General features: G+C 49.2%; 1 protein-coding gene across 2 annotated transcripts in view; it reads left to right on the top strand.

Annotated features, from left to right (window-relative positions):
- The window catches only part of Cda (cytidine deaminase), a 29784-nt gene continuing 10796 nt past the window's right edge, over positions 1-18988 (top strand). The window contains exons 1-2 of one of the 2 annotated variants that reach the window (XM_006539196.3): positions 1-522; positions 16194-16450. In XM_006539196.3, coding sequence (XP_006539259.1) covers positions 369-522; positions 16194-16435 — 396 coding nt within the window. In that variant the 5' untranslated portion in view covers positions 1-368 and the 3' untranslated portion in view covers positions 16436-16450. Of the gene's footprint in view, positions 523-16193; positions 16451-17016; positions 17129-18988 lie in introns of those variants that run through there. The other variant, NM_028176.1, reaches the window with a different exon arrangement.

Genomic DNA, 18988 nt, shown 5'->3' with positions numbered 1-18988 from the left:
CTGGGACTGTGTCTACAGCCATCCACTGAGGTGGCACCCGCCCTGTGGCCCACTCTTGATCTATGTTGACAGTGAGTGAAGTTGTTAAAGGAAACTGTCTCACTGGTGGGCACCACATACCGGTCCACCGTGGGACCCCCGCAGCTCAGTCGTAAACTCCATATCCTCCGGGCTCCCGCCCTGGGAGACTCACTGGGCTGCCAAGTCCTGGCCAGCATCCCGCCAGCCTGGGAGCCAGCCTCCAGGTCTCCCTCTAGCGCAGGGACACACCCCGGGGGAGGAGCCACCTCTTCTTGGCCAGTGCGGGCAGACGGCCAGCACCGGTTTCCTCTCCTCTGCAGCGACCAGCTCACCCGCCTCGGACCGACATGGCCCAGGAACGCCCCTCCTGTGCTGTGGAGCCCGAGCACGTCCAGCGGCTGCTGCTGTCCTCTCGTGAGGCCAAGAAGTCAGCCTACTGCCCCTACAGCCGCTTCCCTGTGGGGGCTGCCCTGCTCACCGGGGACGGGAGGATCTTCTCTGGTAAGGGCTGTCGCCGGAGTCCACTCTGGGGCAGCATGAATGGGGCCCAGGTACAGGTGAAGAGGAGAAACAGCGTGGTCCCCTCCTCACTGCTCCTCCCCTGCTCTCACCGAGGCTGTGGGCTCACTCAACTGCTTATCTGCACAGTGCCTCTCTGTTCTTAGAAGTCTGGAGTGGGGAAGGGAATTTGCACGTGAGATTAGAGGGAGAAGCCAAAATGAAAACCGTCCACGACCTGCATGGCAGGAGACTCGGATTACTTACTGAGTGTCCTGTATGCCCAGTATTCACCTCCCATCCGTTAGTTCTTTCTCTGACCTCCTGCCCAATATTAGACCCATTTTAAGATGAAGAAGTTGAGGCCAGAGGCATGTCCTAAGTTACAGGAGGCACTGGTGATGGGACCCAGGGCTGGACCTCCCAAAGCCCCACCTTCCTGCACCCTGGGGTGCTGGGATTGGCTGGGGAGGGATGGCATCAGGCAGACAGAGCGTTGTTTGTTTGTTTGTTTGTTTGTTTTTGGAGGAGAGGATCCAGACACCGTCTGGGAATCCAGCAGTCTTTACTGAGTTAACAGGATCTGCCCTGAGCTCATGTTTATAGACCCTCAAGCAGGCCAGAATGGGCTGCAGCTATGGTGTGGTACTCGCTCACACAAGGGTCTGGGTTTAGGGGAACAAAAGGAGGGGAAAGAGAATAAGGGAAGGAGAGAGTGGTAGAGAAGGAGAAGGGAGGGAAGGAGGAAGAGAGGGAGGAAGAAGGGGAGGAGGGAGGGAAGGAAGGAGGAGGGAGGAGAGGAGGGAGGAAGGGAAGGAAAAGAAAGGAGGGTGGAGGGGGAAGGGAAGAAGGAAGGGAAGGGAGGAGGGAAGGAAGGAGAAAGGAGGAGGAAAGAAGGGAGCTTGGTAAACTTAAGGACATGTTCAGTTGGGACATGGTGTGGACAGGTGACAACTACAGTGCCCATTCGTATGCCTTGTTGACTGAGCCTCTGTGAGCTTCATGAATCACCCAGCTGTGTGACAAAACCTTCCCTGGGGAGATGCAACACAAGTCTACTCACCCCAGAGAGGGAGCCCACAACAGGTCGAAGTACAGATACCTCCAAAGTCCAACTTGGTGAACCAACTGGACTTACCTACAGGAATATGGGTGAGGGGTCACTTACAGGAGCAGAAAGGACTCAAAAAACCCAGCTGTATCACCAAGGCCCACCCCAGCATGGGTACCAGCTTCCAACGCTGGGAAACTGGAGTTGACTGCACAGCCTGCAGGCAGCTCACAGGTTAGATGGAGAGCATCCTTTCCAGGTGGCTTGGTTGCTGTAGCCCTCTTTCAGGCAGCTCAGCGTCTTTCCTCTGAGAGGGACCCTGAGCTTTTACTGTCTACTCTGGAAGGGGGGCAGGGGTCCAGTGATTCTGGTCAGTTTCAGGGACTTCCTGAAGCTATTTTGAGTTCTCTCGAGATGGGGTTTGTGGAGTATGTGAGCAAGGGGCTTGGGCCAGGACTGTGGAAATAGGAAGAAGAGGAAAGAGATGGGATGACCTGTCAGTCAGTAAAGTGCTGATCTCCAGAGCCGGTAAACATAGGCACAACACACGCTTGTCATCCCAGTGCTGGGTGGATGGAGACAGATGGATCCTTGAGGCTCACTGGCCACAGAGCCTAGCCTGATTGGCAAGCTCCAAGCCAGTGAGAGACTGTCTCAAAGAACAAGGTGGATGGATGGTATCTGAGGAATGATACCTGAAGCTGACCCAGTCTGGCTTCTGTACACATGTGGCAGAGAGAGAGCGAGAGAGAGAGACAGACAGAGAGACAGAGAGACAAACACACACACAGAGATACACACAGACAGGCACACAGAGAGACAAACATACACATGCACAGACAGACAGACAGATACAGACAGACACACACAGATACACAAGCACACAGAGAGAGAGAGAGACAAACACACACACACATGAGGAGGAGGAAGAGGAGGGGGAGGTGGTGTGAAGCTGTGAGAGACAACCAATAGGATGAAAGGAGGGACCAAGAGCACAGTCAGAAGGTTCAGTAGAATGAGGAGCCCTCTGTAACCTATGTGGGTCTCTCGTAATCTCACAGCCAGTGCTGGAGGCAGGCAGGTGAGCATCGTTGTCGTGTACATTAGTCAGGAAGCTTTCTCTCAGCAGTGATAAAACGGATAAAACCGCCAGGCTAGCTCCCATTTCAGGGCAGGCTAACCCAACTCAGATTCCATGACAAGTTTGTTTGTTTGTTTGTTGAAATAGGGTTTCTCCTTGTAGCCCTGGCTGTCCCAGAACAATAGACCAGCCTGGCTTCAAACTCAGATCTCTGCCTGCCTCTGCCTCCTGGTGCTGCTATTAAAAGTGTGCACTGCCATGCACCCAAGTACCTATCATTAGAATGTTTTCTTTTTTCTGTTTTCTGTTTTTCTTTCTTTTTTTTTTTTCCCCCCTTTGGTTTTTCGAGACAAGGTTTCTCTGTGTAGCCCTGGCTGTCCTGGAACTCACTTTGTAGACCAGGCTGGCCTTGATCTCAGAAATCTGCTTGCCTCTGCCTCCCAAGTGCTGGGATTAGAGGCGTGGGCTATCATGCTTGGCTGTTTTCTGTTTTTCAAGACAGGGGTTTCTCCGTCCAGTCCTGGCTGTCCTAGGATTTGCTCTATAGACCAGGGAACTCAATGAGATCCACTTGCCTACGCCTCCCAAGAGCTGGGATTAAGGGTGTGTGCCACCACACCCGGTATAACACGTACCACTCTCACGATGCTTGGTTTCTGTTAGCTGGCAGGTTGGTCCTCTCTACCCACTGGAGAACAGGTTTGGCTCTTCATTCTTTTTTTTTTTTTTTAATTTTGGAGGCTAAATTTTCACATTTAAACCTTTAATCCTTCAGGATAACTCTTTTTGTTTTTTAAGATTTATTATTTTATGAATGTGAGTACACTGTCTTCAGACATACCAGAAGAGGGCATCAGATCCCCATTACAGATGGTTGTGAGCCACCATGTGGTTGCTGGGACTTGAACTCAGGACCTCTGGAAGAACAGTCAGTGCTCTTAACCTCTGAGCCATCTCTCCAGCCCCTTGGCTCTTCATTCTTACCGCCTTTGCATGCACCCTTGCTTTAGATCTTATTCCAAACCCAAGCTCTTTGCTTCGTGGTGACTGTGCAGAGCTGTTACCACTGAGCTGAGGGGTCCTTCTGTCTGCTTGGGATGGAAACCTCAACTAGACAAGGAGAGATAGACTTTTATCTTGGAAGTGCTGGGCCCTCTAGTGCCCCAAGCTTATGGTGTGGACAGGCTGACCCACGGGTTAGTGCTCTACGTCCCGAGATCTAGATGTTTGTGGTGCTGCAGCCTAGAAGTTAGAGACCAAGAGCTTCCGGCTCTGGGCTTTGATTGGCAGTGGCCTAGCTAATACTCAGTAGCCAGTGACTGCCTTGGATGGTGACAGCAGTCACTGTGATCAGCTGCCATTGTGGCTCCCAAGCCAAAGGCTTGTCAGCTACCTAGAACGCTGATGCCTAAGGCAGGCTCACCCCTAGCTCTCCCAAGCTTCTACTCTCTGAAACTCATTCTGTTCGGTTTTGGTTTTCAATACCGGGTTTCTCTGTGTAGCCCTTGGCTGCTCTGGAACTTCCTCTGTAGATCAGGCTGGCCTCGAACTCCCAAAGATGGCCTGTCTCTGCCTCCCACACCCAGTGTCTCTCTGAAACTCTTTAGTCACCCACGTTTTGTTTGTTTGTTTTTGTTTTTGTTTTTTTGCCACAACTGTCAGGGCCAGCACTGTTTTTGTTGTCTCCTCTTTGCTTTCATTCCCTGCTCAACATGCCCCACCCACAATGGCCAGAGTCTCTACCCACCATAAAGAATGCAAGTAGGTAAAAAAAAAAAACAACAACAATAAAACAAAAACCCTCAAGATGCTCTTTGAAGGAGCCGTGAGCAAGTGGCTATTTCATGGGTGTGGCATACAAATTGAAGCACACAACCACTGCCACTTCAGGTTTTATGAAGACCAATCTCAGCACCGGCCCCCCCCCCCCGCCATCTGTCAATCACAAGCCTTCCTGAGTCACTAAGGGAGTGTCCCTCTTTCTGTTGCGAGCCTCTGAAAGGTCCAGAGCAGCCAGAGGTAAAAAGCTGGAGTTACTGGATCGGGTCAAGTGGCAGGGTTCATATTACAAATGAATGTTGTCTTCTATATATCAAAACCCATACAAATCTCTGTCCCTCTCTGTCTCTGTCTCTGTTTTTCTCCCTACCTACCTCTGCCTCCTAAGTGCTGGCATTACAGGCATGTACCACCACCACCCTGCAAAAAAAATCTCTTGTTTTTTAAAGATTTATTTTTAATTGTGTATATGTGTCTGTCTACATGTTTATGTATGAACACATAACTGCAAATGCCCACAGAGGCCAGAAGGCATCTGATCCCCTGGACCTGGAGTTCCAGGCTGAGGGAGCTGCCTGCTGTGTGTGCTGCAAACCAAACTATGGTTCTCTGCAAGGTTAGCATATAGCTACTGAGCCAGTGCTTCAGCCCCCAAATCTCATAATGCTACAATTTTGTGTTGGGTCGCCATCGTAGCTGTCCTTGAGTAGAGGCTGAAGGTGTTTGAAAGTTCACTGAGGCACGTCTTTCCTGAGGTGAAGGTTTCTAGCTGTGAGCTGGTGCCTGAGTCATGCCTTCGGTAGGTGTGGTCAGGCTAGGCTTTGCTGCCCAGGGCAAGTTTCTCGGAAGGGTCGGAAGGGTGGCTTGCTCCAGACTGTCAGGAGTAGGAAAGGTCTGCTGAATGGTGAATATTCAGTCGCAGAAAAACATCAAAACAAGCTTCCAGGGCTGGAGAGATGGCTCAGTGGTTAAGAGCACTGACTGCTCTTCCAAAGGTCCTGAGTTCAGTTCCCAGCAACCAAATGGTGGCTCACAACCATCTGTAATGGGATTTGATGCCCTCTTCTGGCACATAAGTCATATACGTGTGTGTGTGTGTGTGTGTGTGTGTGTGTATGTGTGATATACATAAAATAAATAAGTAAATATTTTTTAAAACCCAACAAAACAAAACAAACAAAAAACAGACTTCCAGAAGAGATCTAACATCTTGATACAAAACTTACTATCTCAGAGGTTAAAAAAAAAAGTGTGTAGCTGTAACCTAGTGACAAACACTTTTAATTCCAGCACTCGGGGAGGCAGAGGCAGGCAGATCTCTCTCTCTCTCTCTCTCTCTCTCTCTCTCTCTCTCTCTCTTTCTCTGAGTCTGGTCTATGGAAATGAATTCCAGGATAGTCAGAGCTACACAGAGAAATCCTGTCTTGAAAACAACAACAACATGCTTGTGTGAGTTGTGTGTATGGCTGTTTCTACACGTGTTCATGTGGAGGCCTGAGGCAGACATCAGAAGTCCGCCTCCATCCCTGTGCCCCAGAGCAGAGTCTCTCAGTTGAACCCAGAGCTCACCACACATTCTAGTCTAGCTAGCTAGCTTGCTGTGGAGATCCTGAGTCTGCCTTCTGAGTGAGCGCTGGATTACAGATAGGTTCCACCCTCCACCCCACCCCAGCCCACCCCAGCATTTACACTGGTGCTGGGGATCCGAATTCTATTCCTCAAGCTTGCACCCACACTTTATGTACCAAGCTATCCCCCCTAGACATTAACAGTATTTGGCCTCTGTCCCGTGGTCCTAGGCAGAGTTGGGCTCCTCTAAGAAGACAGAATTTTGCTCAGAGGTGAGCTAACAGAAGACATTAGCAGAAGTCTTGGATCTCCTTCTGATCTTGGAGTTAGAGCCAGGTGCATAAAAGGAAGGCCATGCGGTCAGCTTGTGGGGAAGAGGGTCCCCAAGCAACCGGAGGGAACTGGAGCATCCTGGGGTGAGCTGAGAGATCCGGGAGCAGAGAGAGAGAGCACAGGCTACGTTAGACATTAGACGCTGAGTCTGTGATTTAACAGCAAGCTGTGTCTGCTCAGCTCTGCAATATCCTCCCAATCAACAAAATCCCCGGCTCCCGGCTCCAGGCTCCCGGCTCCAGGCTCCCGGCCTCGGCTCCCGGCAGCTTCTGTTGTACAAGTCTGCTGTGACAGCCTTGCTGTGAGCCACCTCGGAGGAAAACAAGCACTCTCTTTGTTACTCTCTACCCTGCCGTGAGAGCCTCACAGATGGATGGGTCACCTGGGCTGGTAATTGATAATCACAATTGTGTTGCCATGATTCACCTGCTGGCAGCCGGCTGGCAGCCTTCTGCAGTTCCTGGTAAAAACAGAGTGGGGGAGGGGGTGGGAGGGTAGAGACAGAGAGCAAGAGCTGTGGTCGAGTGGGGTGGGATGAACAGGAGTCCAGACAGGAAGGAGGAGTGAGAAAGAACCAGGCCAGGGAGGAAGAGCCCACCCACACCTCACGGGGAAGATGCTCCACCACGGTGGTCATGGGAAGCCAGGTAGAAGATGGATAAAGAGGAATCAGGGAGGACCACTCTGAGCCCTGGGCATACTTCAGAAAGCATCTCTGACCTATGCTGTCAATGAGCAGATCACACAGCCTAAGAAAGGATCTTGGAACAGTGCTTGTGGTTCCTACCGACTCTCTGCAGGCACCGCCTAAGGCATTTGTTCTCAGCCTTCCTAATGCTGCGACCCTTTAATACAGTTCCTCGTGCTGTAGTGACCCCAACCATGAAATTACCTTTGTTGCTCCTTCATAACTGTAATTATGTGATGAATTGTAGTGTAAATATCTGTGTTTTGCAGTGGTCTCAGGTGATCCCTGTGAAAGGGTCATTTTGACCCCCAAAAGGGTCACAAGCCACAGGTTGAGAACGGCTGACCTAAGAGAAGGCGCATTTTCCTTCTTTGTTGTGTGATCTTGGGACAGCACTGTCCCTGCCCCCTCTCTATCCACCATGCAAGGAAGAAGCTGCTTTGCTGGATGGAGATGAGTGCTAGGAGAAATGACAGACCTAAATTCAATTTCCAGCACCCACAGACAAAAGCCAGGCCCAGTGGTGCAGGTCTGAAACCCCAGGGCCTGGGGCACAGAGGCAGGCGCATCCCTGAAGGTCACTGAGCAGCCTGGTGAGCCAAGTGAGCTCTGGGTGCAGTGAAAGACTCTGCTTCATAAAGTAAGGTGGGGCTGGAGAGATGGCTCAGAGGTTAAGAGCACTGACTGCTCTTCCAGAGGTCCTGAGTTCAAATCCCAGCAACCACATGGTGGCTCCGTAATCTGATGCCTTTTTTCTGGTGTGTGTCTGAAGACAGCTACAGTGTACTTACATATAACAATAAATAAATCTTTTGGCTGGAGTGAGCAGGGCAAGAACAAGCAGAGGTCCTGAGTTCAATTCCTAGCAACCATGCAATGGCTCACAACCAGCTACAGTGTACTCATATACATAAAACAAATGTGTGTGTGTGTATATATATATATATGTATATATATATATACATATATATATATATATATATATTTTTTTTTTTTTTTTAAGTAAGGCAGGACCAGGTGTGGTGGGATGCTGAGGCAGGATTGTGAGTTACCTGCAAGCTAGGAGAGTCTATCTCAAAGCATGGGGAACCCGTGGACTTTGGCCTAGACCTTTCAAATAAAAAGCTCCAGGAGAGAGGTTTCAAGAGAAACTCTCCAGTGAGTAGGCTAGGATGCAGCTACTTGGGAAACCATGGTGGGAACTTAAATTTGGGTCTAGAAGTTTAAGACTAACATTAGCATAACAAAACTGGCAATGGGGGAGAGGAAAGGAGAGATGGCAAGGGGGTGGGTACTGTCCCTTTTACCTCCCAGATTTCTTCTGGGGCAAGTCTCCCCATTGGGAGCCTCTTTGCTTATTAGGGTGGTGGTAGCGTCCCATCCTGGCATAAATCTGCCTAAAACAAATGCCATAGAAAATTAGCACAGTCCTTTGAATGGAACAGGTCTGCATGCGCATCCCTGGCTCCCTGGGCTCCTCCCTCCTGTCAGAGGGAGTCATAATGGTACCCATGTTGCCTGGCTCATGAAAGGATTCACTGACGCAGGGAAGTAAGGCAAGGTGCTCTGGAGTGGCCTGGTGGGCGCATGCCCAGTCTCTGAGGCCGTGGGATACCAACAGCTTCATCTTAGATGTGTGTGTGTGTGTGTGTGTGTGTGTGTGTGTGTGTGTGTGTGTGTGTGTGAAATATATATATGGAATTTAAGATTATTTTCTGGAGACCCTGAATGCAGTTATTTCCATTTCAGAAATCTAGCTCTGAACCGGGGTGATCTCCTTGCTCAATATCAGTAAATCCTTTTCGCTCAGATGGCTATAACAAAATGGCACAGGCTGGGTCACTTCAACAACATACACTGATAGTCAAACAAGTCTCAAAGCTCAGGAGTCCAAGCGGCTTCCAGTCTTGACCACCTCCTCTTGATGTCCGGGCATAGCAGGAGAGAGCACTCTCTGGTGTCTTCTAAGGGCACCATGTGGGGCTGGCTCCCTTCATGGGAGGATGGAGACCTCTTCTAAATCTAGTCAGTTGCCAAGGCCTCTCCTCTTGACTCCATGATGACACTGGCTATGGCTTCAATAAGAGAAGCAGGAAGGTATGCCCACATTCATAGCCCCAAACTTGCTGTTCTGAATCTGGTACCTAAGGACAGAAAGTCAACACATTGGGGTAAAGACATCAATTGGCTTCATTTGGTGTCTAGCAACAGATTCACGTATTAGTAGTGTGTTTATGGGCTGGAGAGGTGGCGCATCAGTTAAGAGCATCCTCTTTCGGAGGACTCCATTCCCAGCACCCATATCAGGTAGTTCACAAACACGTGTAGCACTAGCTCCCAGGGATCCAATGCTTCTCACCTTTTCTGGCACCAAATGTGTGCACATACCCCTGAAGGCACCAGCACACACATGCACATACCCACATACATACATGTACTTTTAAAAAATTTAGAGGGAGGCTGGAGAGATGGCTCAGTGGTTAAGAGCACTGACTGCTCTTCTGGAGGTCCTGAGTTCAAATCCCAGCAACCACATGGTGGCTCACAACCATCTGTAACAAGACCTGATTCCCTCTTCTGGTGTCTGAGGACAGCTAGTGTACTTACATATAATAAATAAAATTTAATTAAAAAATAAATAAATAAAATAAAAAATAAAAAACTTAGAAAAACCTATAAAAAATAATGAATCGAATGTTCAGGAGGCTGGAGTTGTAGCTTGGTTGGTAGAGTGTTTGTTTTCCTAGAGTACTCCAAGCCCTGGGTTTGAACCCCAGCACCACACGCATCCACTCACCCCAGATAGGGAGCCTATAACAGACCCAGGAACAGATACCACCAAAGTCCAACTTGGTGAACCAAGGCGTTTATTGGGGTAACTTACAGGAATATGGGGGAGGGGTCACTTTCAGGAGCAGAAATGACTCAGCAGCTGCATTACCAAAGTCCATCCCAGCATGGGTGAGAGATCACAAACTGGGAACCTGGAATACACTGCACAGCCTGCAGGCAGCTCAGCAGCCTGGAGAGTGTCATCCCCAGCTGCCTCAGTTGGTCTCAACCTCTTCCAAGCAGTTCCATTTGTCTGAGAGTGACTCCCAGCGTTCTTTACTCCTCACTCTAGGGGAGGACAGTGCCTGGTGAATCTGGTCAGTTTCAGGGACTTCCTGAAGCTATTCTGAGTTGTTTACTTGCTGTCTTAAGGAGCTTCCCAGGAATACCGGGAATGTTTCAGTCTGGGAGGAAGCGGAGGCAGAGGTGAGGGGGAGGGGTGAGGTTCTAGGTCACCCTCAGTTATGTATCTGGTTTGAGGCTAGCCTGGGCTACAACAGACCTCAGCTCAAAAAAAAAAAAAAAGCAAGTAAGTAAGATAGAAGGAAGAAAGGAGGGAGGGAGGGAGGGAGGGAGGGAGGGAGGGAGGGAGGGAGGGAGAGACAGTGAGAGAGAGAGAGAGAGAGAGAGAGAGAGAGAGAGAGAGAGAGAGAGAGAGAGAGAAGAAGAAAGTATGTAGTGAGGAGAGCAGAGGTGGCAGAAGCAGAGACAAAGGCAAAGCCCGGCTGGGTCTTTTTTGTCACTTGTGAGATGCTTGTCCCTCAGTTTTGCATTACTATAATAAAACACTCGAAGCTGTTGACTTTAGAGTAACGGTCTGTGTGTTGTATAATTTCTGGGCCTCTGACCAGGGCCACCTCTTAGAGGAACACAGCACCTCCTAAAAGTGCCACCCTAGGAACCACTCAGAGTTTTGGAGAACACTCAGTGTCTAAATCATAGCAGCTAAGCCCAAGACAATAGACAACAGAAACATTAAACAAACGAACGAACAAACAAACAAAAGATGAAGTTACTCCGAATTTGATTTTGTTCTTTTCTTGAGATAGGGTCTCATGGAGCTCAAAGTAGGTCCAACTCACTGTGTATCTGAGGCTGGCCTTGAACTCCTGATCCTCCTGCCTCCCTCTGTCAAGTTCTGAGGTTACAGGTGTCTCTTTCTCCTGATTTCTTTTTTTTTTTTTTCTTGGTTTTTCGAGACAGGGTTTCTCTATATAGTCCTGGCTGTCCTGGAACTCACTCTGTATACCAGGCTGGCCTCGAACTCAGAAATCCACCTACCTCTGCCTCCCAAGTCCTGGGATTAAAGGCGTGTGCCACCATGCCCGGCTCCTGATTTCTAAGATCTGATAAGAATTTAATTTTGATTTGGTGACTTGAAACTTCTCAGCCCAGGGTGACTTCATCTGAGGCTCAGTGCTTGCAATGGTCATTTAAGAACGGGAAGACTGGGTTCCTACACTAAATGTTCAGAGCCTGTGAGGCAAAAGGTTTGGACAGAAACTCAGTTTGCCTTAGAGAGGTGGGGTCCTGCTGAACCCATCCCTCCACTCCCCTCAGTGTTCAGACATTGTCTGTAGTTTAAACAAAGTGCTTCTGAGCTTCCCCCACAGGCCCCCCCCCCAGTTGTCCTGAGAAAGGAGTCTTCTCTAACTGTGGCAGTTTGCTTTAATAGCCACTCACTCGGCCCTTGGATCTCAAGTTTGGTGTGACTCATGTGTATCGGGAAAGTGTCAGGCCTGAGTCAGGGACCGGTCAGTGTTGCGGCCGCCAGCAGCTCGCAACATGAACAGAAGGTCAGAGAGGGCTGGAGAGAATTGCAGGCCTCCTGCAATTTCTTCTTTCTAAAAAAACATGTGTGCGTGTGTGTGCGTGTGCGTGTGCGTGTGCGTGTGTGTGTGTGTGCGTGCTTGTAAGCATGCAACAGCGAGTAAGGAGATTGGGGGTCAGAGAAGAGAACGGCTTTCAGAGTCTGTTCTCCCTTCCTCCACGAGTTCCACGAGTTCCACGAGTTCCAGGGGACACAGTCATCCGGTGGCCTGTTAGGACAAGTGCTTTTAGTGGCTGAGACATCTTACCAGCCCGAGAGGTGCTTCAAGGAAGTCATTTCAGGCTAGGATGAGGAACCTGGCTTAGAGCCAAGCCTGGCTCACCAGACCTGTTATCCCAGCTACTCAGGAGGCTGAGGCAGGAGGATGGCACGGTTAAGGCCAACTTGGTCTACAGGAGTTTAGTGTTGACCTGGGCCAAGACCTTCTCTTAAAATTAAAACAAAACAAAACAAACAAACAAACAAACAAAAAGACACCCACAAACCCCACAAAGGGTCTTAGGGAGGTAGTTCAGCGGCAGAGCTCTTGCCTGGCATTCAGTGTACTAAGTTCAGTCTCTAGGAACCCCTCAAATCCCCTCTACCCATCAAAGGGACCTGCCTTGAGAGATAGGATGGAGAAGGCTTAGAAACAAAGAATAATCTTGATCCGGCACAAAGGGGCACAGAGCAAAAGGAGTGGCAACCAGCAAGGTTTGTTTGTTTGTTTGTTTGTTTTTGGTTTGGTTTGTTTTTAATAAAAAGAGTGTGTCCTGACTCAAACCGGACTAACAAGCACACCAGGGCAAGTGCCTGTGTAAGCATTTTATCAGGTAGGAAAGGTCAAAAGATAAGATTTTCATGAGTTTTACAATGGGTAGTGTGTGTGTGTGTGTGTGTGTGTGTGTGTGTGTGTGTGTGTGTGTGTGTGTGTGTGTGTAATATTGGCCCTTGGTGGGCTAGCTTCCTTTGATAGGAGATAGGAGAAAAAAAACAACACTTTTCTTATCCAAGAAAGGCTTGTTCCTTTCTTCAGCCAGCCCTGGACACTTCCCATTCTCTGTGATAAGCCCCAGTTTCATATCAAGTACCAAATGTTGACTGTTGTTCTCAGGGTTGCCTAGTCCTGAGCATCCCAGGTTGTGAATCCCGGCTGTCTTCCTTGGCCTCTTCATGACCACAGTGACAGAGATACACATGAACTGTTGTAGGCTAAAGAAATGTATGAGCTCAGCCAGGCGTGGTGGCACACGCCTTTAATCCCAGCACTCAGGAGGCAGAGGCAGGCGGGTTTCTGAGTTCGAGGCCAGCCTGGTCTACAAAGTGAGCTCCAAGACAGCCAAGGCTATACAGAGAAACCCTGTCTTGAAAAAAAAACAACAACAACAAAAAAGAAATGTATGAGCTCACGTAACTACCCCATGGAAGGAACTGGAGACTATCCAGGCCTCAGCTGCCTAAGTACAGACACGCCTCGCATTCTGTGCAAAGGTTCTCTAATGGTCCCTTCCAGAACAAAAGGGAAATATGGCCATCCTCTGGGCAGATCAGAAGGTCTACACAGAGAAGAGCCCTGAGTGGCCAGTTTGGGTGAGATGGTAATCTGTCAGCTAGACAGTAGGGAGGCCACATAAGAAAAAAATGGCAGCTTCCGTCTAAATCATCTGCAGGGAATGAGGTGACCCTTTATAAAAGAGAGGAAAAGTGGTTCAGTCCATAAAGTACTTGCTATAAACCTGAGTTCCGCTCTCCAGCACGCACATAAAGAGAGCTGGCATAGCATAACAGGGTAACCTGCTATCCCAGATTAGGGCAGGCAAAGACAGGATAGCAGGATCCCTGGGGCTTGTAGGCCATCCAGAGTAGGTGAACTGATATGGTCCAGGTCCAGCGAGAGACCCTGTCTTCATAAATGACAATAATTGGGCTGGAGAGATGGCTCAGCGTTTAAGAACACTGACTGCTTTTCCAGAGGTCCTGAGTTTGATTCCCGGCAACCATATGGTGGCTCACAACCATCTGTATTGGGATCTGATGCATCTGATGCCCTCTTCTGGTATGTCTGAAGAGAGTGACAGTGTACTCCTATACATAAAATAGTAAATAAATCTTTAAAAAATCAATAATCAATCAATAAACAACGGTAAGGGCTAGAGAGATGGCTCAGCAGTTAAGAGCACACACTGTTCTTACAGAGGACCCAACTTTGGTCCCCAGCCTCCACCACAGGAGGTTCACGACCACCTGTGGCTCCAGCTCTCACAGGGACCAAATGCCTTGTTCTGAACTCCACAGCAGTCACACTCACATGTGCACTCACAGGCTCACACATATGTACACATAGTTCCAGATAAGATAAGACAGGAAGTGACTGAGGAAGACTCCAACACCAGCCTCTAACCATGTGTGCACATCGTTACACATACATATGTGTACATATACACATTTGCAGAGTCACAGTAGCAAAATAAAGAGACACTAATGTCAAAGCGGTTGGTGCTCACTGCATTCTACAGTGGTGCCCACTGTATACACCAGCCCTTCCTCCCCAATGTAGGAACCTGTCACCATCTAACAGTGCAGGGCCAGCCCTAGCCTGGCCATGAAACGTGCTGGCCTTCCTCCCAGCAGATTTATAGCTATGGCATCCTGCCAAAGGTCTAGTGACAGCCATCAGTTCTGGTCCATGGATCCATGTGGTCTCAAAAGCCGTGAGCAATGTAACGAATGCACTAGCTCCCAGTATGCTAATACAGATCATGAAGGACAGGAAAACCCAAGAGGACATGCCGACTCTGGCAACAGCTGTACCTCCAGTGACTTCTCTTATACTTTCCAGATCCAATAAGCACTTGAGGGACAAAATACCACAGAATCACGATGAACCCTCAGACTTGGACACGGGGAGTGTGACAGACAAGAATTGAGCTGACATGATAGATAACTCAGTAACTTCAGATGACTGACTGCCTAGTGCTCTCTTCTCTGGCAGACCAGGAGTTGGGCTGCGGTCCAGGCCTGTGGACTGCCCTGCTCTAGTCCACAGGCTGGAGATAAAAGAAACCCTGTCCAAGTGTCCCACCATCCCCAGAGTGGCACCTCATGCACAGGTTCAGACTGGCACAATGTGCCATTCAAGTCTTAGCCCTCTGCTGGACAGGGTGGGGCACGTCCTTAATCTCAGCATTCGGGAGGCAAAGGTGGGTAGATCTCTGAGTCTGAGGCCGGCTTGATCTACACAGCAAGGTCCAGGCCAGCTAGGGCTTCCTTGTAAGACTTGTCTCAATGAAAAAAAAAAAATCAAGTCTCAGGCCCTAAGAAGGCAAAGAGGAGGTGGCGAGCAGACAGCGAGCTTCCAAAACTGCATCCACTCACAGTCATTGGTTTAAACTGCATACCTGGGCTAAGGAGATGGCTCCTCTGTACAAGCACAAGGCCCCGAGTTCAAATCCCAAGTAGCCATACATGTAGAAAGCTAAACGCATCACATTTGCCTGTAATTACAGTGCTCTTGGGGAGACGAGGGGCTCCTTGGAGCTTGCTGGCAGTCGGTCTAGCCCAAGGTTCACTCCCCCAAGGGAATAAAGCAGAGAATGACACAGGAAGCATTCTCTATCCTCCTTTGGCCTCCCCAAATGCACACAGGTAGATACACGTCTCACAGGCACAAACCCAAGCCAACAAACCCAAGCCAACTGTAACAGCACAGGATGCTCCAAGGGAGGCTGGAAAATGTGGTTTCCAGATGGATAGCTCTGTGTCCAGCTAAACTCAGGGAACAATAGCAGCCTCTGTCACCGGCCTCCCCTATAAGGACCTGTAAGAATTCTTCTTCGTATACACAGAGCATCCGCCTACCACCTATCTAAGAGAAACCTCTGTGGGCAGAGTCCCACTGTCCCACGGCTCTGGTCCAGATGTAGCTCTGCCGATTTGGTGGTCTGTGACCTGGATAATTTTCCACCCCTACTTCCCATCCATCCCCACACAACACAGAGTGGGGTTATAGATGGGATAGCAACAGAATCTCCCACAAGCTAAAACAGGGCGGGGGTGGGGGGGACACATAGACACCCAACCCTGGCAGCTCATGACCCCCGCCCCCGTGACATATAGTAAGAGGTTTCCTCTCCCGGCATATTCCTTGTCTATTATCTGCTGGGGTCTCCAGCTTAGCTATCCAGGAACCTCTTTCTTGGTCATGTCGTCATTGGCGATACATTTGCTGAGAGTGGTGGGGGCCTGCTCTCACAGAGGACTCTGGTTCAGTTTCCACCACCCACGTGGTGATTCACAACCATCTGTAACTCTAGTTCCAGGGGATCCAGCAGTCCCTTCTGGCCTCTGTCAGCACCAGGGACACAGACAGTTGTTCATACGTACATGTAGGCAAAACTTCCATACATATAAAATACAAATAAATGAAACATAAAAGACAGAAAGCATGCAGACCACACTGAGGCCCCCTCCTGCAGCTTCCATCTCCTGGATCCGACTTGAGGCTGCTTCTATCTTTTTTCTCCCTCTGCAGCACTGGGCAAGCAATCTGCGTCTTCATACCAGGCGAGCACTCTGCCACAACCACTTTATCAAGCCTCAGCAGCATCTCCCTTCACCTTCACCTTCACCTTGACCTTGACCTTAGGGATGATGCAGCTGCTCCTCTCTGCTTCCAGGTTTGGGAACCAGGATGAGGCATTAGAGAAACAAAGACCCGAACATTCTTGGAAAATCCACGCCACAGCAGGCCCCAGTGTTCTCCAGTACTTCTAAACACATTGTCCTGTTCCTAATAGTGGGCCCCTCCCTGGCCTGGGTGGTGGGAGTGCTCTCATTAGGGGTCCTATCACTGTTGCAAAGCATAACTAAAAGTGACATGGGGAGGAAAGGACCCACGTAAGCCACAGTTTCACATCGGAGTCCATCATCGAAGGAAGTCAGAGCAGGAACCCAAGACAGGATCCTGGAGGCAGGAACCTGAGAAGCCATGGAGGGATGCTGCTCTCAGGCTTGCTCCTCATGGCTTGCTCAGCCTGCTTTCTTAAAGTACTCAGGACCCATGACCCAGAGGTGGCACCACCCACAAGGAGCTTAGGCTTTCCCACATCAGTCATTGATCAAGAAAATGCCCCACAGACAAGAAAATCATCCCTTTTCCCAAATGACTCTAGTGTGTGTGTGTGTGTGTGTACACATGTACACACACGCACACATTCTCTCAACTGAGGTTTCCTCTTCCCAGATGACTCTATCATGAGTCAAGACATACAAATGAGGCACAAGGAACCTCTTCCAACATCCTCCTCAGGAAATAGTTCTGTTGTCCATACCACTGGTCTCTTCTCTCCCCTCAGGGTGCAACATAGAAAACGCCTGCTACCCACTAGGTGTGTGTGCCGAGCGGACTGCCATCCAGAAGGCCATCTCCGAAGGGTACAAGGATTTCAGGGCTATTGCCATCTCTAGGTGAGTGGGGTGGGCCAGTTATAGCAGAGTTCATAATTTCTCCAGCTGATGTCTCACACACACCTCATTCATTCATTCATTCATTCATTCATTCACCAGATGTATGCCTATTGTACATGTTCTTCCTGGCAGACACAGGGCCAGAGATAAGGAGGTAAATAAGAAATATGAGTCCGAGGCTGGGGGTCAGGGCTCAGTTGGAGGAATATTTGCCCAGTACGCAAAGATGCTGGGTTTGATCCCCAGCCTTGCATAAAGGTAGACATAGCTTTGTACTCCTATAATCCCAGCACTCAGAAGGCAGAGGCAGGAGGATCAGAAATTCAAGGTCTACCCTGGCTAAATAGTGAGTTCAAGTTCAGCCTTGGCTAAATAGTGAGACCTTGTCTCAAAAAGAGCAAGGGCAAGGGGAGCTGGAGCAGTGTGGCTCAGTGGGCAGGGCACTTGACACTTGCTCTTGAGGACTTGAGCTCTGCCCCTGCACAAACTAGGTAAGAGACAATCATGGTGGTCTGTCCCGACAATTCCAGCAGTGCGACAGTGTTGGGAGGCAGATGCCCAGAGTGTGCTGTCCAGTCAGTCTAGTCCAAAGAGCATACTCTAGGTTCAGGGAGAGAACACATTTCAAAACCATAAGGTGGGGGCTGGAGAGATGGCTCAGTGGTTAAGAGCACGGGTGGCTTTTCCTGAGAGCCTGAGGTTTGAGTCCTAGCACTGACATGGTAGCTTATAACTCCAGTCCTACAGGATCCAACACTCTCTTTTGGTCTCTGCAGGCTTCAGACAGGCACATGGTACAGAGACATACATGTAGGCAAAATACCCATACACATAAAATAAAATGATTGAAAACATATCTAAGGCAGAGAGTGACTGAGGAAGATGCCTAAAATTGACCTCTGGCCTTCACACATGTGTGCACACATACCTGCATGCATATGCACACATGAACACATGCACACATGAACGAATGCACATGAGCGTATGCACACACACACAAAAGCCCATACATTTTCCCCACCACACACATAAGGAAAAATAACAATAATTAAAATAATAAATGGGTTTGATTAGTGGTAGTGAAACTGAAGACAGCCCAGAATTCCCCCTGGGAGCCCAAGGAGTCTCTGTAAACTTTTAGAGCCTCCATGTAGATAAAACCAAATTCTTGGCTTTGCTGGGGGAAAAGCATTTTAAGAAAAACCACCATGAAGCAGAATTGGAATGTATTAACAGACATTCAGAATCCTTCTTAGATTTATTTTATGTGTATAGGTGCTTTGCATGCTTGCTATATATGTCTGTACACCAGAGGTATGTGTGGTGCCTGAGGTCAGAAGAGGACATTGGATCTCCTGGGACTGGAGTTACAAGCAGCTGTGATCCGGCATGTGGGTGCTGGGAATCAAACCCAGGTCCTCTAGCTAGAGCAACAAGTGACCCATGTCTCCCAGTCCTTTAAAAGGTGTTTTAAATGTAGCCTTCAAGTACAAAGGTTAACAGAAAGAGAGCAGCCCAGGAGAAGGGTGAGCTACACCCAAAAGCCTAGGCTTGAGCTTCTCAAAGGAAATAGACACTTTGTTATCCCAGTGGTGACTGGAGGAGGGATTTGGAAGCTTTGAGATCTCAGGTTCAGCTGGTTTCTTTCTCCCTCCCTCCCTCCCTCCCTCCCTTTCTCCCTTTCTCCCTTTCTCCCTTCCTCCCTTCCTTCTTTTCTGTTGTTTTGTTTTGTTTTTGTTTGAGACAAGGTCTTACTCTGTGTCCCTAGCAGTCTACACAGCTATGAAACTCACTATGTAGACCAGGCTGGCCTCAAACTCACAGCCATCCACCTGCCTCTACCTCCCTTAGGATTAAAGA

This window comes from Mus musculus, chromosome 4 (genome assembly GCF_000001635.26).
Source record: "Mus musculus strain C57BL/6J chromosome 4, GRCm38.p6 C57BL/6J".
Classification (NCBI taxonomy): Eukaryota; Metazoa; Chordata; class Mammalia; order Rodentia; family Muridae; genus Mus; species Mus musculus.
Note: the sequence above shows the minus strand (reverse complement) of the source record. Positions and strands in the feature narration are given on the sequence as shown.